At 42.6% G+C, this 26706-nt stretch overlaps 1 protein-coding gene across 1 annotated transcript in view; it reads right to left on the reverse strand.

The window, feature by feature from the left end:
- Nucleotides 1–26706, reverse strand: part of lpgat1 (lysophosphatidylglycerol acyltransferase 1) — a 92261-nt gene that overhangs the window by 37131 nt on the left and 28424 nt on the right. Inside the window, exon 3 of the mRNA XM_014143983.3 lies at nucleotides 15467–15585. Within this exon, the coding sequence (XP_013999458.1) occupies nucleotides 15467–15585 (119 nt within the window). The remainder of the gene's footprint in view (nucleotides 1–15466; nucleotides 15586–26706) is intronic.

The raw sequence follows: 26706 nt of genomic DNA on the forward strand, positions 1-26706 counted from the left end.
ATCAGCTAACCTTTAGCTCGGAAAGCTCTCGCCAGTTTGAAAAACGTGACTCAAACCAGAGCATAACAGACCTATTATTATTTTCTATTTTTTCCCCCCATATCCCCGGATTCCTACCGCAAACTCTGAACATTTTCATCTGGATCTTCGCAACTAGCTAACTGCAATCCCGGGTGACTACTCCTGGCTAGCGTTTCCATCCCGGAGCAAGCACCAATTTGCCTGAAGCTAGCTCGGCCAGGGCTCCTGTGCTACCACCGAAGCCCACTTGTGGGCTACAATATCCGGACCCCTTCTACTGCCGGTACGGAGCACGGAACCCCGCTGATCCTCTACGACTGGAATACCGACATAATCTGCCCGAGGATTCCAACAGGCCCCTCAGGCGCGACATCCTCTGAAGGCCCATTCTGCTAACCGGCCTGCTAGCTATCTAGAGCTACTTGGGACCCTACTAATTCCACGACTGGTCTATCGACGTCACCGCACGAAGAGCCAAAAACAGACTTATCCCCATCGCGACGTCCCCCAAAGGCTGCTAAATGCTAGCTTGCCGGCACCCGGTCAGTTAAATGTTAGCTTGCCAGCCCCGGTCTGCTAATTGCTAGCTTGTTTAGCCCCGGCCTACTAACTGTTAGCTTGTTAGGATCGGCCTGCTAACTGTCTGAATCGCCGTGTCCCCAGTCAGCCCAACCAATCACTGGACCCATATGTTCACTTGGCTATGCATGCCTCTTTCTAATATCAATACGCCTTGTCCATTACTGTCCTGGCTAGTCCGCCTTCCCTGTAGCTCAGTTGGTAGAGCATGGTGTTTGCAATACCAGGGTTGTGGGTTCGATTCCCACGGGGGGCCAGCACAGAAAAAAAATGTATGAAATTGTATGAAATGTATGCATTCACTACTGTAAGTCGCTCTGGATAAGAGCGTCTGCTAAATGACTAAAATGTAAAAATGTAGTGATTACTGTCCTATTTCACTGTAGAGCCTCTAGCCCTGCTCAATATGCCTTAACCAATCATGTTGTTCCACCTCCTACATATGCGATGACATCACCTGGCTTAAACATCTCTCTCATTATTACTCAATACCTAGGTTTACCTCCAATGTACTCAAATCCTTCCTTACCTTTGTCTGTACACTATGCCTTGAATCTATGCTATCGTGCACAGAAACCTGCTCCTTTTACTCTCTGTTCCAAACGTGCTAGACGGCCAGTTCGTATAGCCTTTAGCCGTACCCTTATCCTACTTCTCCTCTGTTACTCTGGTGATGTAGAGGTTAATCCAGGTCCTGCAGTGCCTAGCTCCACTCCCACTCCCCAGGTGCTCTCATTTGTTGACTTCTGTAACCGTAAAAGCCTTGGTTTCATGCATGTTAACATTAGACGCCTACTCCCTAAGTTTGTTTTACTCACTGCTTTAGCACACTCTGCCAACCCGGATGTCTTAGCCGTGTCTGAATCCTGGCTTAGGAAAACCACCAAAAACCCTGAAATCTCCATCGCTAACTATAACATTTTCCGCCAAGATAGAACTGCCAAAGGGGGCGGTGTTGCAATCTATTGCCCCCCATCTATCTTCTGAGCTCGTGCTACTAAGTGACCTAAACTGGGACATGCTTAACACCCCGGCCATCCTACAATCTAAGCTTGAGGCCCTCAATCTGACACAAATGATCAATGAACCTACCCGGTACAACCCCAAATCCGTAAACACGGGCACCCTCATAGATATCATCCTAAATAACTTGCCCTACAAATACACCTCTGCTGTTTTCAATCAAGATCTCAGCGATCACTGCCTCATTGCCTGCATCCGTAATGGGTCTGCGACCAAACGACCACCCCTCATCACTGTCAAACGCTCCCTAAAACACTTCTGCGAGCAGGCCTTTCTAATCGACCTGGCCGGGGTATCCTGGAATGACATTGACCTCATCCCGTCAGTAGATGATGCCTGGCTATTCTTTAAAAGTGCCATCCTTACCATCTAAAATAAGCATGCCCCACTCAAAAAATGTAGAACTAGGAATATATATAGTCCTTGGTTCACTCCAGACTTGTCTGCCCTTGACCAGCACAAAAACATCCCGTGGCGTTCTGCATTAGCATCGAATAGCCCCCGTGATATGCAACTTTTCAGGGAAGTTAGGAACAAATATACACAGGCTAGCTTTTTCAAACAGAAATTTGCATCCTGTAGTACTAACTCTAAAAAGTTCTGGGACACTGTAAAGTCCATGGAGAATAAGAGCACCTCGTCCCAGCTGCCCACTGCTCTGAGGCTAGGAAACACTTTTACCACCGATAAATCCACTATAATTGAGAATTTCAATAAGCATTTCTCTACGGCTGGCCATGCTTTCCACTTGGCTACCCCTACCACGGTCAACTGCCCGGCACCCTCCACAGCAACCCACCAAAGCCCCCACCATTTCTCCTTCACCCAAATCCAGATAGCTGATGTTCTGAAAGAGCTGCAAAATCTGGACCCATACAAATCAGCCGGGCTAGACAATCTGGACCCTCTCTTTCTAAAATTATCTGCCAAAATTGTTACAACCCCTATTACTAGCCTGTTCAACCTCTCTTTCGTATAGTCTGAGATTCCCAAAGATTGGAAAGCTGCCGCGGTCACCCCCCTCTTCAAAGGGGGTGACACTCTAGACCCAAACTGCTACAGACCTATATCTATCCTGCCATGTCTTTCTAAGGTCTTCGAAAGCCAAGTTAACAAACAGATTACCGACCATTTCGAATCCCACCGTACCTTCTCCGCTATGCAATCTGGTTTCAGAGCTGGTCATGGGTGCACCTCAGCCACGCTCAAGGTCCTAAACGACATCATAACCGCCATCGATAAGAGACATTACTGTGCAGCCGTATTCATCGACCTGGCCAAGGCTTTCGACTCTGTCAATCACCACATTATTATTGGCAGACTCGACAGCCTTGGTTTCTCAAATGATTGCCTCGCCTAGTTTACCAACTACTTCTCTGATGGAGTTCATTGTGTCAAATCGGAGGGCCTGTTGTCCGGACCTCTGGCAGTCTCTATGGGTGTGCCACAGGGTTCAATTCTCGGGCCGACTCTCTTCTCTGTATACATCAATGATGTTGCTCTTGCTGCTGGTGATTCTCTGATCCACCTCTATGCAGACAACACCATTCTGTAAACTTCTGGCCCCTCTTTGGACACTGTGTTAACTAACCTCCAGACGAGCTTCAATGCCATACAACTCTCCTTCCGTGGCCTCCAACTGCTCTTAAACGCAGGTAAAACTAAATGCATGCTATTCAATCGATCACTGCTCGCACCTGCTCGCCCGTCCAGCATCACTACTCTGGACGGTTCAGACTTAGAATATGTGGACAACTACAAATACCGAGGTGTCTGGTTAGACTGTAAACTCTCCTTCCAGACTCACATCAAACATCTCCAATCAAAAATTAAATCTAGAATCGGCTTCCTTTTTCGCAACAAAGCATCCTTCACTCATGCTGCCAAACACTCCCTCGTAAAACTGACCATCCTTCCGATCCTCGACTTCGGTGATGTCATCTATAAAATAGCCTCCAACACTCTACTCAACAAACTGGATGGAGTCTATCACAGTGCCATCCGTTTTGTCACCAAAGCCCCATACACCTGTACCTGTACGCTCTCGTTGGTTGGCCCTCGCTTCATACTTCATACTCGTCGCCAAACCCACCGGCTACAGGTTATCTACAAGTCTCTGCTAGGTAAAGCCCCGCCTAATCTCAGCTCACTGGTCACCATAGCAGCACCCACTCGTAGCATGCGCTCCAGCAGGTATACCTCACTGGTCACCCCCAAAGCCAATTCCTCCTTTGGCCGCCTTTCCTTCCAGTTATCTGCTGCCAATGACTGGAACGAACTGAAAAAAAAATCACTGAAGCTGGAGACTCATATTTCCCTCACTACCTTTAAGCACCAGCTGTCAGAGCAGCTCACAGATCACTGCACCTGTACATAGCCCATCTGTAAACAGCCCATCTATCTACCTACCTCATCCCCATACTGTATTTATTTATCTATCTTTCTCCTTTGCACTCCAGTATCTCTACTTGCACATTCATCTGCTGCACATCTACCATTCCAGTGTTTAATTGCTATATTGTAATTACTTCGCCACCATGGCCTATTTATTGCCTTAACTTACCTCATTTGCACTCACTCATTTGCACTCACTTTGTGTTTTCTTTTGTTCTACTGTATTATTGACTATGTTTTGTTTATTCCATGTGTAACTCTGTGTTGTTGTATGTGTCGAATTGCTACGCTTTATCTTGGCCAGGTCGCAGTTGCAAATGAGAACTTGTTCTCAACTAGCCTACCTGGTTAAATAAAGGTGAAATAAAATAAAAATAGTCATAGGTATGAAGGCAGTCTACGTAACCCTAGATCCCGCTGATCAGCTTTGGCACATTCTGGCATTTTGGTCACTTCCTTCTTTCAGCACTAAGAGGATAACTGGGCTGAGGAAGCACGTGATGAAGTGGATCATGCCATCATGTTGGTGCACCACAACTTAAAACAGGCCCCGCTCTCTACCTCCTACCGCCAGCCCACGTAGAAAAACCCTAACCCTCAAAACCGCCACAATTCACCCCCTCTTCATTCCCCAAACCAAGAGCTCATCCATATGATGGCAGTGGCCGGCGTGTGAGGTTGGCAGTCGTCTTCAACAAAGAACTGTACTATCCTGGAGGGAGGACAGGAGCACCAGCCCCCTCAGTCCCCACTGGCTTTACCCACCACAGAGGCTAAAAGAACAAACCAACTGGATCACCAGGCTGGAGGTTCATAGAAACCTGGGGTGAAACAACTTTTTAAAATAAAATGTTATTCATTGCATGCTTGGTAAACAACAGGTGTAGACTAACAGTGAAATGCTAACTTACGGATCTTTCCCAACAATGCAGAGAGAAAGAAAATATAGAAATAATAGAAAAGTAAAACACGTAATAATACATTCACAATGAGTAACGATAACTTGGCTATATACATGGGGTACCAGTACTGAGTCGATGTGCAGGGGTATGAGATAATTGAGGTAGATATGTACAATGCATTCGGAAAGTATTCAGACACCTTCACCTTTTCCACACTGTTACGTTACAGCCTTATTCTAAAATGGATTCAATACTTTCCCCCCCTCAAATCTACACACAGTACCCCATAATGACAAAGCAAAAACAAGTTTATATAAATGTTTATAAATGTATTAAAAATAAAAAATAAACAGAAATATCACATTTACATAAGTATTCAGACCCTTTACTCAGTACTTTGTTGAAGCACCTTTGCCTGCGATTACAGCCTAGTGTCTTCTTGGGGATGACACTACAAGCTTGGCACATGTATTTGGTGGAGTTTCTCGCATTCTTCTCTGCAGATCCTCTCAAGTGCTGTCAGGTTGGATGGGGAGCGTTGCTGCACTGCTATTTTCAGGTCTCTCCAGAGATGTTCGATCGGTTTCAAGTCCTGGCTCTGGCTGGGCCACTCAACGACATTCAGAGACTTGTCCCGAAGCCACTCCTGCATTGTCTTGGCTGTGTGCTTAGGATTGTTGTCCAATTGTGCTCTGGGAAAGGCTTTCATCAAGGATCTCTCTATTATGGTCCATTCATCTTTCCCTCGATGCCGACAAGTCTCCCAGTCCCTTCCGCTGAAAAACATCCCCACAGCATGCTGCTGCCACCACCATGCTTCACCATAGCAATGGTATTGGCCAAGTGATGAGCGGTGCCTGGTTTCCTCCAGGTGAGACGCTTGGCATTCAGGCCAAAGAGTTCAATCTTGGTTTCATCAGATCAGAGAACCTTGTTTCTCATAGTCAGAGTCCTTTAGGTGCCTTTTGGCAAACTCCAAGCGGGATATCAAGTGCCTTTTACTGAGGAGTGGCTTCCGTCTGGCCCCGCTACCATAAAGGCCTGAGCCTGACCAAGACCTTTCTCCCCTGATTGCTCAGTTTGGCCAGGCGGCCAGCTCTAGGAAGAGTCTTGGTAGTCCACTGTGTTCTTGATGACCGTCAATGCTGCAGACACTTTTTGGTTCCCTTCCCCAGATCTGTGCCACGACACAATCCTGTCTCGGAGCTCTACGGACAATTCCTTTGACCTCATGGCTTGGTTTTTGCTCTGACATGCACTGTCAACTGTGGGGCCTTACAGTGAGGGGAAAAAAGTATTTGATCCCCTGCTGATTTTGTACGTTTGCCCACTGACAAAGAAATGATCAGTCTATAATTTTAATGGTAGGTTTATTTGAACAGTGAAAGACAGAATAACAACAAAAAAATCCAGAAAAACGCATGTCAAAAATGATTTGCATTTTAATGAGGGAAATAAGTATTTGACCCCTCTGCAAAACATGACTTAGTACTTGGTGGCAAAACCCTTGTTGGCAATCACAGAGGTCAGACGTTTCTTGTAGTTGGCCACCAGGTTCGTACACATCTCAGGAGGGATTTTGTCCCACTCCTCTTTGCAGATCTTCTCCAAGTCATTAAGGTTTCGAGGCTGACGTTTGGCAACTCGAACCTTCAGCTCCCTCCACAGATTTTCTATGGGATTAAGGTCTGAAGACTGGCTAGGCCACTCCAGGACCTTAATGTGCTTCTTCTTGAGCCACTCCTTTGTTGCCTTGGCTGTGTATTTTGGGTCATTGTCATGCTGGAATACCCATCCACGACCCATTTTCAATGCCCTGGCTGAGGGAAGGAGGTTCTCACCCAAGATTTGACGGTACATGGACCCGTCCATCGTTCCTTTGATGCGGTGAAGTTGTCCTGTCCCCTTAGCAGAAAAACACCCCCAAAGCATAATGTTTCCACCTCCATGTTTGACGGTGGGGATGGTGTTCTTGGGGTCATAGGCAGCATTCCTCCTCCTCCAAACACGGCGAGTTGAGTTGATGGCAAAGAGCTCCATTTTGGTCTCATCTGACCACAACACTTTCACCCAGTTGTCCTCTGAATCATTCAGATGTTCATTGGCAAACTTCAGATGGGCATGTATATGTGCTTTCTTGAGCAGGGGGACCTTGCGGGCGCTGCAGGATTTCAGTCCTTCATGGCGTAGTGTGTTACCAATTGTTTTCTTGATGACTATGGTCCCAGCCGCCTTGAGATCATTGACAAGATCCTCCCGTGTAGTTCTGGGCTGATTCCTCACCGTTCTCATGATCATTGCAACTCCACAAGGTGAGATCTTGTATGGAGCCCCAGGCCGAGGGAGATTGACAGTTATTTTGTGTTTCTTCCATTTGCAAATAATCGCACCAACTGTTGTCACCTTCTCACCAAGCTGCTTGACGATGGTCCTGTAGCCCATTCCAGCCTTGTGTAGGTCTACAATCTTGTCCCTGACATCCTTGGAGAGCTCTTTGGTCTTGGCCGTGGTGGAGAGTTTGGAATCTGATTGATTGATTGCTTCTGTGGACAGGTGTCTTTTATACAGGTAACAATCTGAGATTAGGAGCACTCCCTTTAAGAGTGTGCTCCTAATCTCAGCTCGTTACCTGTATAAAAGACACCTGGGAGCCAGAAATCTTTCTGATTGAGAGCGGGTCAAATACTTATTTCCCTCATTAAAATGCAAATCATTTTATAACATTTTTGACATGCGTTTTTCTGGAATTTTTTGTTGTTATTCTGTCTCTCACTGTTCAAATAAACCTACCATTAAAATTATAGACTGATCATTTCTTTGTCAGTGGGCAAACGTACAAAATCAGCAGGGGATCAAATACTTTTTCCCTCAATGTAAATAGACAGGAACCTTATGTGTGCCTTGCCAAAACATGTTCAATCAATTGAATTTACCACAGGTGGCTGCAATCAAGTTGTAGAAACATGAAGGACGATCAATCGAAAAAGGATTTACCTAAACTCAATGCCGAGTCTCATAGCAAAGGGTCTGAATAGCTTTGTAAATAAGGCATCTGTTTTTAACAGAATAAATGTGAAAACATTTCTATCCTGTGTTCGTGAGAGTCTCATCTTTTCATAGAGGGGTTATTATAGTTTGTAGGTTCGGACGCTACAGACGTTTTTGTGAGAAGACCGATTTACGGGATGTCTCATGGTGTCTGACAAACACCGCTCTAGCTCTGCAACCATTCACTGCAGATGGGGAAGGGCGACATTTGCGGATGCAGTGAAGTGAGACAGCCCATGCAGCAAAAAAAACATCTCTAGCCTATACTGACGAATTTATGGCAATTGTTTTATGCTAATTAGATGTCAGTGGCGGCGCTGACATCGACTCTAGGGGGTAAAGGAAAGATTTCAATGGAAAAAGCTGAACCGAGAGCAACGCTCCCCTTCTTTCGATCCTATTAGCTCCAACAACGCACTTAGCGACTGTTCTCTCTGTATAGGCCTGACAAGTAGGAATACAATAAGTGTACTGGACAATTTATTGGTGCCTCTGCATTATCATTATTAATGACAAGAATTTTATTTATTTATCAGACATTTAATTGATCATTTACAATAGGCCAGTATAGCGGAAAAATGTATCAACAAGAACACTCATGAGAAATAAAGGTGAGAAACAATAGTGAGACATTATTTGACATAAATGATTAAAGCCATAAGCCTAATATAGGCACCCGGCCGCCCTACAGTGTGCAGGACCCCATTGATTCGCACAATTTAACACTCATCTCCAATCCGAATGCTTAAAAAAAAAAAAATTGAAAAAAAAGTGACATATCATGTAAAATGAATTACTTAGTGTTTAGGAAATGCAACCAACTACAGAGATTGATGGGGAGGAGAGCGGGAGAGGAGGGTGACCATATACCCCGCTTCAATCAAGCAGGCTTCAGTCACCCTCAAGATTGTAGCGGGAGACAAATCCAGCTATGGCCTCCTCCTAGTCAGGCCTCTCACACTGGGCATACAGGGGTCCTGGGATGGACAGCTCCTAGTCAGGCCTCTCACACTGGGCATACAGGGGTCCTGGGATGGACAGCTCCTAGTCAGGCCTCTCACACTGGGCATACAGGGGTCCTGGGATGGACAGCTCCTAGTCAGGCCTCTCACACTGGGCATACAGGGGTCCTGGGATGGACAGCTCCTAGTCAGGCCTCTCACACTGGGCATACAGGGGTCCTGGGATGGACAGCTCCTAGTCAGGCCTCTCACACTGGGCATACAGGGGTCCTGGGATGGACAGCTCGCACAGCTTCCCCACATACTGCACTGGATCAAGGGTGACCTCGTTGAAGAGGAGATCCAGGAGCCTGTCTACATAGCCTGTAATGTTTTGGAAAACAGAAATGCTTGTTAAATGGGTAGTGAATTTTATTTTATTTACTGTTGTAGGTTTTGATGCTATCAATTTGTGATGCAGAGATCTACTCATTCCACAATGTGTTTTTGAAGTACTCAATTTGAAATATTTGGTCCTGCCCTTTTTTTGTAGAAGTTTTCAATGTTTGCATTTTGAATGTGTGTGTGCCTGAAATGCTCAATTGACTTGAAATGAATAACTATCACTTACAATATGTTGGGTCTCTTCACAGGATATCCCTTCTTTCCTTGCTAAAGCAGATTTTGTATCACAGCATTCCGGCTGTGGTGGTTGCCTGGGAAGCTGTGCAGACAGAGTAGATGTTGAATTTTCTAAAATGTCTATCATTACAGCTTGATGATAGTGGAAAGACAAAAAGGTGATGGAAATGATTAGCCCCAATCTACATCAACTGTAAGACAAAAACAAACAATGGAATGTCAGAATATGATTTTCAGAGGTGAATTACAAATACCATACACACCTCAAATCCCTTTGTGGCCAACATTCCTTCATGTCAGCTGTGTGCTGGCAGTTCTCAGACTCAACATAGAGGGCTTAGGGATGTTGAAGAAAAAACATTGGTGTGTTACAGAAAATATACCATTCCCAAGTCAAAACAGTTACAGTTACAGCCACAGCATCAGACTAAAACTCTGATACTTACATTATGGTCAGCGCTTGCAAGATCCATTTCAATGATGGTAAAACATCCGTCTTCAGGATTAGCTTCCTGGCAAGACACATCGAGTGTTCTCCCCAACTTATAGTGCATATTTCGAGCGAAGTTGCACTACACACGCGTGACATGATCATCATTTCTGGTGCAGCCTGTCATGCAAAATGAATGCGTAGCCACTGCTGTCGGATGTCTTCATTCTTCAGATAATTGTATAACATTAAATGAACACTATGGCATTCAGTCACAAGTGTGCCTTTTCTGCCGTGCTAGTAGGTAGCCTGGTAGCTAACAGTAACAACACAGATGAAAAGGGGTTAGTTACCAGTATAGTTCTGCCACATTCCGCTTGAGCCATTTTACAGTTTGTAAACAAAGCTGTATGGCGCGCACATGATGAAGGTTTTAAGGCCTTACATATTGTACCCCCCCTCCCCTTTTGCCCTCAAAATTTGCCTACATTCAGGCTATTGTTTATGTCTATTTCGTACTATGTTGAGGTAAAAATCAGAGTGTAATGTCGCTCTGGATAAGAGCGTCTGCTAAATGACGTAAATGTAAATGTAATGCTTGTATGGATGTCAACTCCAATACATGTTCATGTCAATCAACTGCACTACAGTTAAAAACGACTGACTTCCACCACCGATTTCTGTATGCTAGCTCTGCTACCAGCATATACGAACGGGAGTTAACATTTAGCAGTCACTTTTTCTAAACCTGAAAAGGGACAACTTATAAAATGTTATGCTGCGAAAACAGCCAAATACATTTTAGTAACCACATTGTGGGCCTGTTACAATACATCAATCATGACATAGTTGACAAATATCCACTTTGTTAGATCAGATTTGTTGAATGTGCATCAATCCAGTGTCCTTTCCCCACGGTCTTATTCCAATGACCTTATCCCCATTACCTCCCCTCTCTCTTTCCAGGAGTTCAAACTCATTTTTACATCTTTGAAATCCCTACACAAGGTATCATAAAGATGCATTATATTTGTGAACTTGCTCTGATAGCCTTTCGTCAAAGTTGTCCATGTTTGTCAAGGAAGTGAGTTTGTGTTTATACAGGATGTACTGCAACCACCTACCGTTAACCAATCATGTCAATGCGCAGCTCTATGGAGCCCTCCACATTGTTACAAAATTTGGGAGGCGCATGGCGTCGCTGTATGGAGCTCGATTATCCCTCTGCAAGCCTACGGAGTCCACGCAATTGCTTCACACGCTCCATATGGAGCCTCCGGACCACATTACTGGATCAAGCATAAATCAGCTTTTACTCTATGAGGTCCTGAGCCTGCTGGTTTTGTGTTCTACCTGACAATTAATTGTCCCTGATTAGAGGGGAACAATGAAAAAAAAAAAAAGTGGAATTGGCTTCGAGGTCCAGAGTTGAGATTGAGGGCTATAGATCGATAAGACCGGTCAAATACATTTACAGCGACTGGTATTTCCATAAATTAATGGGCTAAAAAGCATTATTTTGCTATGGGATTTATTTATCTAATATTAATAATATTATTGCCAAATGCCGGCTAACGGAAACCCTGGTTGAAAATGCCCTTTTTGTTACAAATTTTAACAGAACGATGCATAATGCACATTCACTAAAACTAATTTCTTGTAGCAGGCATTATAGAAAACTAACACAGGTCTCATAAACAATCTCTTAAGCATAAGCCCACATGCTAGTGAGTAGCCAGCTAATATTTGTATTTCATGGTTTGCCAACTCAGATCTATTTGCTAGCTAACAAGGTAGAACAGTTGAATTGTTATGAACACACCCTTCTGTCCATCTCCAACTGTTTGAACAGCATGCTAGCCTGTCCACGTGTTGAAATCAAGTGACCTTCCTTATTTCTCAGAATGAGTTGCCAATTCCATATATAAATGGTGTTTTATTCTTATTGCACATTTATAAAAATACAGCTAGTATAGTCTTTGGCTAACATGTTGCTAGCGGTACCACGACAAACTGAGCATACATTTTCCAGAATCAATGTGAATTGATACTCCCCTTTTAGTAGTGTCTGCTCTCAATGTGAGGAGTTGAGAAATAAAAATGGTATTGTTAGAAAAGTTAACTTCTCTATTACAGTAAAATAATGTCTCAATGCGTTTCAGTGTCCATATGAACAATTCTGTTGGATCAAACCTGAAATGCAAATAGTGATCTGAAGAAATGTCTCTTCCTTATTGTTGTGAGTAGCAGTGGGAGGGGCTTGGTGTGTGTAAATATTAAGATGCACACAGTCCACAGTCATTGAACACATCGCAGAAGGAGCCGACACCAAAAACACAACATGAGATCAAGCGGACATAAAATGCTAATACATTTTTTTCTTTTCTTTTGTAAATGGATTCGTGCAATACAGGCATTCTGAAGATCACGCCAAAAAAAATGTATTAATCAAATTAATTTAATATCGCACAGGCCCAGCTCTAAATTGAGTCATAAAAGTGTATTGAAATTGCTTAGGAACTATGCACACTGGAGGTGTGTGTCCACTTGGAGACACCAGTTAGTCCTCTCACTCAAACCCTTGTCATTTTCTTGTCTTACGTTGCACCTACCCCACATTTTCCAGGAATATGCTATACCATGTTACTGAATGTATCCAGGGTATTTTAATATTTTATCTTCAACAAATGCAGCGAAAAGTACAGTAAATGTAAAATGCACATAAAATCAACAGTGTAATGTTTGGATTCAGTCTTGTATCAGGTGAACTGTTGGGGACACACCTTTGGTCTAATACATGCCCCCTTTCAATTGCTGCCATGGTAATGCATATGCTTTTCATACTTCTTTTGTAATGAAACATTTCAATTTAGCCCTATCCAGTTAGGCCAATTCCCATGAGTGTAAACAGGTTAAACAACTTCAATTAGCAAATTTGACATTCCTAAGACAAAGAAATACCACTGGATTTGAACTCCAGGCTCAGGTCTTTGGTCATCCTCACTTCTGTCCTGTTACCTTAACAATTATTTACTTTCACACAGTAGAACTGTCATTTTGGGTAAATATGTCAGTCACAAATGACGATATCTAATCTTTGCCAAACACATTCCAGGTAGTGTGTGTCACTGTGGATACTGGATAGTCAGTTAGTCCTGCTGCTACAATGGCTAATTATTAATATAATTCATCTGATACTGATAAGTAATATTATGCAATAATGTTGTGGCTCAGCATAGCTATCTCCCTTGGAGAATAGAACTGCTTCAGTGAATATTCCAACCCACACACAACCATCAGCCCACCTCGAGCAGTATATTAAGCAGGATATCACACCCAGACCATAGCCCTGAGTGCGCCGCGCAGCTCCCCCGGGATCAGCCCACAGAGAGAAGCACGAGATTCAACTACACTTAACTTTATAGAGCAGTGGTCACCAACCGGTCGATCTCCAAACATTTCTGTAAAAAACCCAACGATAAAACCTTGTGTTCCTATTTATTTTTTTATTCAGCTCAGGCTGTTGGCGGTAGGTGCACCCAATCCAGCTGCCCTGCGTGCCAGGTAGGCCAACTGTTGCCAGTTTGAACCATTTCATCTGTCTGAAGGTACAAACTCTGCCTTCCCGGCAGGTCCAGAGAGCAAATCCAGTGCACTATAAGGCTTACCACTGGCCTGCAGTAACGTAGCAGGCATAAAAGATTGCTACAGCAAAGATGATACTGCCAGTGTGACACGAGTTTCCCAATCAGCTGGAAGAAGGTGTCCCTTTTTGGTCGTTATCAGTGGAGGAAAGGGAGAGCAGAGGGAGGATGAAAGGCGGACCCTCAGTCTGCTGCTCTCTCCTTCCGCTGAGACTGACCATCAGATGCCAGGCACCATCAGCCCAGTAATATAAAAATAAAAAGCTAATTATTTAAAATGTATGCTCACTCAGCTGTGCCTCAAGTAATAAAACAACGGATCTATTACCAGTGTGATCATAAAGCCTACCTCACTGTTTTATAGTTTGCCCTTTTAATACCATCAACATTTCCCTTTACTGTGGCAATTGTGATTGAATCAACACAATATTAGCCACATTCAATGCAACATACCCAAATAAAACGAACTATGCAAGAGATTTTGTTGTAGGTAGAACACATCAGAGTAGGATTCTATTGCATTGACACAATACTCAGCCCATACTCTACACAGACCGTTGCAGCAAACACAATCAGAGCTGGAGCAGGCCTACATGCAAATAGACCATTGCCATATATTGATCTGTGCCATTTACTTTCAACTGGACTGGAATTACAGCATGAGCAGTCGTGAGTAGATGAGCTTGTTTTGAGATCAAACCGAGAGCTGCATGTAGCCACAAATGTACATTTTGTTCATATGTTTTGCTAGTTAGTGAGTTATTAGCCCACTAAAAGATTATTTGTAGTCAGAAATAGGGGAGTCATTGCTTCCTACAAGAGCACAAAACTTGCACATTCCTAGGCATCTTTGAAAAGCGAGTCAGGTAAAGAGCTTTTTTGTCTTAAAGGGGCAGTGTTGTATTTTGAGACAGGCTTGAATAAGCGAAGCCAATAGGCAGAGGGTAGCATTATTTGTCTGATTCCCTGTAATAATATTATGGGAATAATAATGCATTTATTTTGTAGTGGTTTCTTGCATCAACAACATTTTCAGTCACCTCTTAGTCTGAAGGACAAGTGATTAAACAGGTTCATGTCAAGCCCTGCATGTTTCTTTCTAAAGTGTGGAATGTAGGCCTACATTGAACACCACACACTGGCTGCTACTGTAGGCTGAATGATAGAACAGCTATTTCCATGTTAAAATGTTAAGGGATGTATTTTCTCCATTGTTTTTGATGGTAGGCCATTCTGGTAGGCCTACATTGTGATCAAATAGCCACAGTAGCCCTCTATGGCCACCGTTAAAACGGCAAATTAAAAGTGGGTACAGCCTCAGTGTTCACAGTAAACATACGCTGGAAGTTGCACCGAATTGTCACAATGTTGAAGTTTGCGCTCAGTAGACCAGACATTTTTAAGGGAAAGTTGGTCCCCAGACACACAATCATCCAACCACATTCCAGACATCCAAGTCAAGTGCCCCGAAGTGGGTTGAAAGAGTTCAATTTGGTACCAGTCAATTCAAGACATTTTGTATCGAGAAATAGTCCAACCTCTTACATTTAAGGACATGTTTAACTGTCACTTCTAGATCTGTTAGTTTCATCCCTGAATTCACTTGAAGTGATTCGTAGTCTAGGACATGGTTTCCCAAACTCAGTCCTGGGGCCCCGTTTAGTTTTTCCCTAGCACTACACAGCTGACTTAAATAACCAACTCTTCATCAAGCTTTCATTATCTGAATCAGCTGTGTAGTGCTTGGGCAAAAGCACCCCGGGGGGCGGCAAGAGGAGAGAGTTTGGGAAACCCTGGTTTAGGAGGCTACATTTTAATGCCAACTATGGAGGTGTCCATTACCGTGCCCTTGTCCTGCAGGCACATCATGAGGGTGCACACGTCCCCTGTGGCTTGGTGGTTGACGATGACCATGGCTTCCTCTTCAGAAAGGGGCCTTACATCGTCGCCCCATTCCATCACTGGAGAAGACGCAACACAAATGAAGTTAGTGGACACATCACAGTGACTGCACTTCACATTACTTCAGAGGATTCATAGCTAGGCATACATCATATCAAACATCTAACAGCAAACCACAACTTGTAGGCCTACATTTTAGTACAAAATGGATCAGAGTTGTCTTCTCAAGCTGGGAAAAGACCAGTTCAAATTAGACTATGTGTAATCACATTATCCAAAAATAGCTTTCCTTGTGAAAGCCCCAGTGTCAGAGAGCGATAAGCCCTATGTTGCGCTGAAAGAACACACAACCATAACACGACATTGGAAAGCAACTGAACATCAAAGAGGTACTCTTGACATTCAGCAAATTCTATACTAATCTTGGAGAGAATGTTTCGCCATTAAGTCAATGCCTAAAAACACCACACCACTTTGGTTTCAAAATGGACATGGGCCAGTCTTTAGCATTGATGCTCATTAAAGTAGTGGGCTCCATTCTATCCTGGCTGACTTACATTGGCACACTATTCAAGAGATTGCCAAAGAGACTTCATCATTAAGCGCGCAAACATGGTGGGTGACAACAATAGGACTTCCACATAATAAACGGACAAGCTTAATTTGTTATTTAATTCAATTGGACAAAGGTGAGTATTAATAACAGTAGAGCTACCCCTCTGGAGACCTGGGAGACTTTTGGGGTATCGCTAAAGAGCTGAAGCCACAGAGTTGGACAAATCAATGGAAGATTGTGAGTGAATCCCCATGGTTCTGGGAGGCTCTTGCTGACTGAGGGCCTATGTAATGCTAATGCTAGCAGGCCCAGGGGTGCCTAGCTAGAATTTACTGTTCTGTGGGAAGGCTAGGTTGGTGGAGTGTGCCGAGTTAGATTTTCAAGGGATTACTGGCCAAATGAGTCCCAAGAAGTGGACTATGCTACTGGGACTTGCCGATGAAACAACAGAATATGGCTTAGCTATGGCATGCAAGACCAAAAAACGTAAAAAAATATATAATAAACAACTCACTGGTAGCTGGGTTTGCATTGTAGAGAAAATGTGAATAGAAAATACAAATATAAACTTATGATTGCCCACACAATGTGGAAATTTGCCTTCATGGCGTCATTGCCATCAAACAGTATAAAACACTGATGGCATGACAAACATGATGTCTGTAAGTCATTGAGATCGTCCCTTTTAGTCTTCACGATGACAAGACAGAAAATGTTTGGCCACCGGTAAGATCTCTTTAGGCTGTTGCTTGGAGATGACATCTGATCTATATGCAGCAGCCCTGAGGAAACCCTTCATCGATTGTTCCATTCTCTCATCATAATGATGAATACCCAATGAAAACATTATTAACGGTCAAGTTAGCACAGTCCTACGATTACATGCTTGAGTTACCCTGTTGAAAAAGGGCACAAGTGATCGCTCACTCCTGAAACGAATTGTAGGAAATGGTGTGTTTATCAAGTGTCAAATCAATAGATTTTTGGCAGATTTCCAATTGCAATATTAACATGAAGACAACAGCTAGCAGGTATAAGATACACAGACATATGAAATCCAACCCTACTACTGTTTAAATAACATTATGTACAGCCTAGGCTAACCATAACAGTATCACACAAAAGACAAAGAAAGGATCAGAGTTGTGAGTCCTGTACATTTGGCAGCACACTCAACAAAGTGTACAGGACCTGGTCGCAAGCTGGTTTCATGGTAGGAATAATGACAAGCAAAATAGAAGCAACTCTTTGTCACCACCATCAAACTATACTCAGCATATGGGCTGCTTTGTAGTCGTTACACAGAAAACTAAGCTAGCCCATCGATCAAAATTCATGCCGACTTCAGGCGAACATGCTTCGTCCATGCCTCATCCCATTCAGATACCATGTTGACTTGGATTAAAAAACAATTACAGTAATCTTAAATGAACTGACTGACTGAGAAATGGGAATGAGCTGACAAATTGACAAGCAAAGTTGAAAGTTTTCAGCTTGCTACTTTGTCAACCCTGGTGAATTTCAATGATACAAAGTGCTCGGCCGAGACAAAGGCCTCCGTTCAACACGGCTTCTGTGGAGATGTTTCACTCCTCATTGATTGTCTCAAGAGGGTTTTGTTGGGGGGAATTAGCCCTTTGAGTGCCCATGACACAGCAAGGTCAGGACCCATTCCCTGAAGAGGGGCAAGGATGCATCAGAAAAGGAGCCTGGTGTAAAGAGAAAGGCCTGATTAGAAGCCATTGTTATTCACCAGAGATTTGGGGTTCTCAAGCGGTAGCGATTCACAATGTCCAACAGTGTTCAATGACATGGCCAAGTTTTCCAAATTATGGAGCTAAGACAGTGTCTCTCACATGACTTTAGGCCTATCCCCACAAAAAGAAACAGAATGTAAAATTTAGGGAGCAGCACATCTCAGATATCAAATGAAAAAACGTAAGTGTAAAAGTGTCACTGTGGCTTCTGTGCTGGTAGTTAGGCCTATTTACGTCAGGCTACTGCTTGCCTTTCCGTTTGTCATTTTCATATTCAAATACACATACAACTGTTCCATTGTACATATAACTGAGCATGTGACATCACGGCAGGGAATTAACTTTTTGGTCCACCAGCCACTGCTGCAGGTAGATAAAAAAAATATATATAAGCCACTTTTTTACCATTATTACACTACAAATTACAAATAACAGATGAGCATGCTTTGTAATGTTTCTAAAACAAGAAATATATTACTAGTAAGAATAAGTAATGTGGTATATAACTCAATTCAATACAAATTGTGTGACCGGAGTCTTTTAAACACTGTATCTTAAAATAAATCATTTAGATACAATAGACATAAAGCAGTGAACAGTTCTACAAATGAACATCAAGAATCAGCAAAGCGTCTGCCACAAAATGCTGATTCATACAGCTTAGGCTAGTTATAATTAAAGATCAGGGCGTTATGCTGAAAGTTTTTACAAGGAGTATATAAGTTGAAATTTAGGAGCACACAAATAAATGAAGGAGCACATTGAACATGTTAATGATCAGAAATAACTCAAAGTTAATGAATGAAAGATTTTTGGATTGTTCCATCCTCAATCGAGCACAATGTACCCCCAAATATTTGAGTCCTTAGTAGAGATAAAAATGTTCTGCTACCCCTTTAAGGTGATGGCCGTTACCCGTTAACGGGGCACTCCATGTCTGTCAGATATGATAATCACCATGTCCCTTGAATAGCAGCAGACAATTGCAGGAAACTTAAACTAATATTTAAAAACAACAGTGCGTGAACAAAACAATGTAACTGGCCAAGGAACACAAGGACAAAGTCACACTTTAGTAGCCTTTCGGGTTAAACAGACCAACTTCTAAATTTGTGTGTTTTTTTTTTTTTTAAATACAACAATCACAAATGCTCTGTGACCACCTGCCAATGTCGCTGGTGAAATAGACATTTTGGCCAATGCCAAAACCTACCCGCAGGGTTGATGAAGGTCACGCAGCCATACCTCCATCATTGAGCGGCAGGTAGCCTAGTGGTTAGAGCGTTGGACTAGTAACCGAAAGGTTGCAAGATCGAATCCCCGAGCTGACAACGTAAAAATATGTCGTTCTGCCCCTGAACAGGGCAGTTAACCCACTGTTCCTATGCAGTCATTGAAAATAAGAATTTGTTCTTAACTGATTTGCCTAGTTAAATAAAAGGTAAATAAAAATTGAGTGCGGATGTCCTCCATTGTGTGGAGGAATAGGTGATATGAGAGACACATCATCTACAACAGGGCTGTCATGGATCATTCATTAGGGAAACGGCCCGGCAGCATGATAGTTGAGGAAAAAGTAACGTTTTTAATCCGTTAACGGGGGTCTGACAAATTGTGTTCCGTTGACCTTGTCACCCCCCGCTTTCCTCTAGCTCTCTCAGGGAGAGTGGTGATTTCGCAAGACACTCAAACCTCCTCTCCAGTATATTAACATGGGCGCATGCTCATCTTCTCTCAGTGAGGCTGCAGAAGAGGCATCATTATGCAATTTCCTGTGACTCACTTCCTGTGTCAGGGTATTAGAAGTATACAGTCAGTAACACTTAAAAATAGAAATAGCCCATGACCCCAAAAAATATTGGAAAATCAAATGACTGCTTTGACTTCAATACAAATAATCTTTCGCTCATGCATTAAAAAAAATTACTGTAATTGCTTGATGCCTTTACCCCAGGGTGATCATTTTTCAATCGTTTGTATGAATTAACATGGGGGCTATCAGACAGAATTTGTGCAAAGTAGTGGGTCAATGTTCATAGTTACAGGACAGGATAATGCAGCCAACTCTTGTGATGAATAAATAGGACTCGAGAGCAAAATCAGGTCAGGATCACCACGTCCTGCTACAGATTAAATACGGCCAATTGTCACCAGCCCAGGAAATACCAAGGCAATTCATGTAAAGTCCACGTTTCTAAATAATGGTTTTAATTTCAACCTAATACAGGCTACTAGAGCTCGCTTGTTCACAACATTACAATTCATCAATTGGGATAAAAATACTGTCTAACAGATTTGTCAAATGAATATGCAGAAATAAAAAGCGGCATGGCCAAATTACATTAAACAGGAAGACTTTCACAATACTACAGAACAACCAATGTGACCAAAGAACAGAAGGTCAACATTTCTAATCATGAGTCAGTCTCAAGGCACATAGTATATGATCTTCTAGCATTTTATTCTAGTGGTATAAAAAAAAAAAGGCAATAAATCACTGCATGCCACTGTTCTGTGAGGCTGAAATCTGATCATACGCCCTCAGCTAAGATCATTTTAAGTCTTTAGAGCAAGTATTATCTTTAAATCTTTTCCACTGGACCAGCCAGTCATTGGCTGCGCTGTTAGTGGCAACCCAATCCCACCCGTCTCGGCCTACAGGGGCAACCTTGTGCACTTCAGTTAAAATAACAACCCAATGTCTATATGCCAGGACAAATTAGCTACCGTAAATTCCGGACTATAAGCCGCAACTTTTTTCCCAGCTCTGAACCTCGCGGCTTAAACAATGACGTGGCTAATATATGGATTTTTCCCGCTTTAATTTTTTTTTTTCCAAAAAAACACATTCTGTGACGTGCTCAGTTTTTTGTCGGCGTGAAGCTTTCATTAGACCAATGAAATTGCCGAACGGGTTAAGGTCAAACAACTCTTTTGTTTACTGTTTCGATTAAATCAAGCGCTTTCAAACTTCCCATCATTCTGATTACGGTAGTCATTTTGTCACCCTCATCATGGCAAAGACACAGAGAAATGCATATGATGCAGCTTTCAAGTTGAAGGCGATTGATCTGGCTGTTGGAAAAGGAAATAGAGCTGCTGCACGGGAGCTTGGTCTTAATGAGTCGATGATAAGACGTTGGAAACAGCAGCGTGAGGAATTGACTCAGTGCAAAAAGACAACTAAAGCTTACTGCTAAGTTTTAATTTTTTGTTACAAGCCGTGTTTCGTTAAAGCCTATTTATTTTTGTTACAAGCCGTGTTTCGTTAAAGCCTGTGTAAAGTTAATTTGTTTCAATGTACCGGTAGGCACCTGCGGCTTATAGACATGTGCGGCTTATTTATGTTCAAAATAATATATTTTTTAAAATTCAGTGGGTGCGGCTTATATTCAGGTGCGCTTAATATTCCGGAAATTACGGTAGTTCAAATTGCCATAAACGTTTTATGCTTTTTGACCTGTCCCCAAATTAATATAATTGGTTCAGAGTTGTTTATATTTTAACCTGCGTGTCCTGATCGTATCTGGTGTGGGTGAACAAAATCAACTTGCCGAAGACCGCGTACGGTCTGGTCAGCATGTCATTCACAAGTGATAATGTATAATTCACAAGTGATAGGCTAATATTGTCACTCATCAGACGATTCTTGATTTAATCTCGTCTTTACATATACTAAATAATATATATGTGTGAAATTTGTTTTGATTTAGAAAGGACCATTATCATGCATCTGTCTGAAAACGGGCAGAGGGAAAAAATGTCATCTATGTACTGTAAATTCCGGACTATAAGCCGCAACTTTTTTCCCAAGCTTTGAACTTCGCGGCTTAAACAACGACGCTGCTAATATATGGATTTTTCCCGCTTTCAAATTTGTGGGTCCTGACAGCGTGGAGCATTGTCAAAAAATCCACTATCATCAACGGGTTTCGAAAGGCTGGACTGCTGCGTGTTGAAGAGGGCTCAGTGGGGGATTTGCCTCCGGATGAAAGTGACGAGAGCGACAATGAAAACAATCCAATATCGGATGAAGCAATTCTGAGGCTATTCAACTCCGACACCGAAGGAGATGGTTTCAGTGCACAGGAGGAGGAAGATAGTGACCAATGACTTTCTTGGTAGGCTACTGTTTACTGCTAATTTTTTATTTTTTGTTACAAGCCGTGTTTCGTTAAAGCCTATTTATTTTTGTTACAAGCCGTGTTTCGTTAAAGCCTGTGTAAAGTTAATTTGTTTCAATGTGCTGGTAGGCACCTGCGGCTTATAGACATGTGCGGCTTATTTATGTTCAAAATAATACTTTTTTTAAAATTCAGTGGGTGCGGCTTATATTCAGGTGCGCTTAATAGTCTGGAAATTACGGTACTTAAATAGCAAATGGAGGACGTTTTTCCCGTGGTTAATTTCCATGCCAGCCAGGTAGGCAATACTCCTGTTGTAAAGATAAGCAATGTGCTTAATATTAGGAAAGTTGAGAAATAAATATAGTAGGCCTAGCCCATAGAACACTTTTTACTAGAGGCCATCACTCTGTTTTCTTGCGCAATTGCATAGCCTATAGAAATGTTGAGAACATGAGCGCATGGGCTCTCATGAAGTGTTTGATAAGATTTTCGATGACATTTGCATTGAAGTCAGAGTGATTAGAGGGACAATAGAGTGCCGAGTTAACATATACAGGGTATGGTTGGAAAGGTTTCAACTCCTCAAATTGAGCAGAGCAGACACTACTAAAACAAATTTACCAATGAACATTCATAATGGCTAAGGCTATTTGTTTCATGCGTTATGTTACCACGTATCGCTAGCAGCATTTTAGTCAAATAAAGATTGTTATACTAGCTAGTCTGATATAAATGTGCAATAAGCATAAAACAATTATATAAGGAATTGGCAACTCATCTGAACAAAGTGGACAGGCTAGCATGCCGTTCAAAACAGTTGGAGATGGACAGAAGGTTGCGTTCATAACAATTCAACTGTTCTACCTTGTTAGCTGAATTCAGTGCTAATGAAATTATACCTAGATCCAAGTTGGCTAAACTAGAAATGTAAATATTAGCTGGCTACTAACTAGCACGTGGGCTTGTGCTTGAGAGATTGTTTATGAGACCAATGATGATTTTCTATAATGGCTGCTACATTATTAGTGAATGTGCATTATGCATGGTTCTGGTTACATTTGTAACAAAAAGTACATTTTTATAAAAACAGACCTGAATGCCAGATCAGTGATTATAGCAAAAAAACTAACAAAAAAAACTGGTACAACTATTTTGAGAAAATAATGAAATTACAAGTGAGTCGTATGGTTGTGGAAGGAATATATTCAGCCTCGGTATGAAATAATTGCTAACTGTTTTAAATGCAGTGGATTTGACCTTTAATTGTACAACAAAGCTTATTAAGAGAAAGCATTAAAATGATATACATACACACACACACACACACACACGCAGTCTAAAGTTTGGACACACCTACTCATTCAATGGTTTTCCTACATTGCATGTAGTTACCAAAAGTGTTAAACAAATCAAAATATATTTTATGATATTCTTCAAAGTAGCCACCCTTTGCCTTGATGACAGCTTTGCACACTCACACAGCCGCCTTCGCCAATATTAACCAGGTGAAATTGTGTCATTTTGCGTTCATTGCACGCAGTCAGGGTATATGCAACAGTTTGAGCCGCCTGGCTCGTTGCCAACTAATTTGCCAGAATTTTACGTAATTATGACAACATTGAGTGTTGTGCAATGTAACAGGAATAACGTTTTGTTTTCGAGATGATAGTTTCCGGATTCGACCATATTAATGACCTAAGGCTCGTGTTTCTGTGTGTTATTGTGTTATAATTAAGTCTATGATTTGATAGAGCAGTCTGACTGAGCGATGGTAGGCAGCAGCAGGCTCGTAAGCATTCATTCAAAATAGCACTTTCGTGCGTTTTGCCAGCAGCCCTTCGCAATGCATTGCGCTGTTTATGACTTCAAGCCTGTCAACTCCCAAGACTAGGCTGGTGTAACCGATATGAAATGGCTAGCTAGTTGGCCGGGTGCGCGCTAATAGCGTTTCAAACGTCACTTGCTCTGAGACTTGGAGTAGTTTTTCCTCCTTCCTCTACGTGGGTAACTCTGCTTCGAGGGTGGCTGTTGTCGATGTGTTCCTGGTTTGAGCCCAGGTAGGAGCGAGGAGAGGGACGGAAGCTATATTGCTACACTGGCAATACTAAAGTGCCTATAAGAACATCCAATAGTCAAAGGTATATGAAATACAAATCGTATAGAGAGAAATAGTCCTATAATAACTACAACCTAAAACTTCTTACCTGGGAATATTGAAGACTCATGTTAAAAGGAACCACCAGCTTTCATATGTTCTCATGTTCTGAGCAAAGAACTTAAACGTTAGCTTTTTTTACATGGCACATATTGCACTTTTACTTTCTTCTCCAAAACTTTGTTTTTGCATTATTTAAACCAAATTGAACATGTTTCATTATTTATTTGAGGCTAAATTGATTTTATTGATGTATTATATTAAGTTAAAATAAGTGTTCATTCAGTACTGTTGTAATTGTCATTATTACAAAAAAATAAATAATAATAATGAAAATAACAAAAAATAACAAAAGAAAAATTGGCCGGTATCGGCTTTTTTTGGGTCCTCCAATAATTGGTATCGGCGCTGAAAAATCATAATCGGTCGACCTCTAGTTACCACATGATTCCATATGTGTTATTTCATAGTTTTGATGTCTTCACTATTATTCTACAATGTAGAAAATAGTACAAATAAAGAAAAACCCTTGAATGAGTAGGTGTGTCAAACTTTTGACTGGTTCTCTGTGTGTGTGCAATATATATATATATATATATATATATATATTACTAGGTCACCTGTCTCGGCCTACTACGGCAGGGGCTCCCAAACTTTCTCACTCAGGCCCCCCTTCTAGCATTGGGGAACATCCCACGCCATGTCTATTTCTGCACATTTGTATGAATTAACATGGGGGCTATTATAGACAGAATTTGTGCAAAGTAGAGTGGGTCAATGTTCATAGTTACAGGACAGGACAATGCAGCCAAATCTTGTGATGAATAAATAGGACTCGAGTCCAAAATCAGGTCAGGATCACCACGTCCTGCTACAGATTAAATACGGCCAATTGTCACCAGCCCAGACATGCAGAGTTCATGTAAAATCCACGTTGCTAAACAAATGGGTTTTAATTTCAGTCTAATATAGGCTACTAGAGTGAACAAGCAAGCTTTAAAAATAATGGCTGACAACAGGTCAGATTTGTCAAATGAATATGCAAAAATAAAAAGCGGCATGGCCACACTACTTTCAACGGGGAAATTTCCATGATACTACGGAACAACCAACGTGACCAAAGAACAGAAGGTCAACATTTCTAATCATGAGTCAGTCTCAAGGCACATAGTATATGTGAAAAAAAAGAACTAAGATCACTGCATGCAGCCGTTCTGATAATAGTAATATTTTTCCACTGGACCAGCCAGTCATTGGCTGCGCTGTCAGTGGCAACATAATCCCCGCCTGCCGGCCTAACCTGGGCACCCGTCTCGGCCTAACCTGGGCACCCGTCTCGGCCTAACCTGGGCACCCGTCGTCTCAGCCTAACCTGGGCAGCCGTCGTCTCGGCCTAACCTGGGCAGCCGTCTCGGCCTAACCTGGGCAGCCGTCTCGGCCTAACCTGGGAAGCCGTCTCGGCCTAACCTGGGAAGCCGTCTCGTCCTAACCTGGGCACCCGTCTCGGCCTAACCTGGGCAAGGGTTCCCTAACGTTCTCACTCAGGCCATCCTTCCAGCAATGGGGAACATCCCGCGCCATGTCTATTTCTATGGGCACAAGAACTGTCCATTCTACGATCACAACTGTCCATTCCCCCCCCCCCCCAAAAAAGGGAGCGCGCCACAGTTTGGGAACCACTGTACTAGAGCACCTGTCTCAGCCTGACAATGTGTGTGACATTCTGGGCAGACGACTGGGCTGCAGCTGTGCCTTAGTGGAGTGGGGTGACGGGGTGCAGCTGTGCCTTAGTGGAGTGGGGTGACGGGGTGCAGCTGTGCCTTAGTGGAGTGGGGTGACGGGGTGCAGCTGTGCCTTAGTGGAGTGGGGTGATGGGGTGCAGCTGTGCCTTAGTGGAGTGGGGTGACAGGGTGCAGCTGTGCCTTAGTGGAGTGGGGTGGCAGGGTGCAGATATGCAGCTATTTTTGCAGGAATCTCCTTGCGAATGATTTTGCTGAAAATTGTATCTCCGCCGGCCTGGGCAGCTTGAGCTTTTGCTATAAAAAAATTATGAACTCTTCACGAATTTGCATGTGCCTTAGTGGAGTAAGGTGACCGGGTGCAGCTGTGCTTAGTGAAGTGGGGTGGTGGAACGGGGAGTGCTTAGTGGGGTGGGGTGACAGGGTGCAGAGGAAGTCATATGACAGGTCGTATTTCCACCCTGTTGAGATTTTTTTTTTTAAGGTAAAAAAAGTTAACCTTTTAAAAAAAAATTTAAGTTACTTTTAATAGCGACTAGCGACTACCATCGGTCATATAATCTGAGCCTAGAGAAAAGTCGTTGTCCTCAGGCCTGGAGGGAAGGCAAAGTCATTCCGCTACCAAAGAGTGGTAAATCAGCCTTTACTGGTTCTAACAGCAGACCTATCAGCTTGGGTTAGGGTTAGCAAACTGTTGGAAAAAAATGGTGTTACAGTATTGTATTTGGTCTTTGTACATAAACAAACTTAGACTTTTAGCATGCTTATAGAGAAGGACACTTAACATGTACTGCACTGGCACAAATGACTGATTGGTTGAAATAAATTTCGAATAATAAGATTGTG

Source organism: Salmo salar, chromosome 15, assembly GCF_965601325.2.
Source record: "Salmo salar chromosome 15, fSalSal1, whole genome shotgun sequence".
NCBI classification, from domain to species: Eukaryota; Metazoa; Chordata; class Actinopteri; order Salmoniformes; family Salmonidae; genus Salmo; species Salmo salar.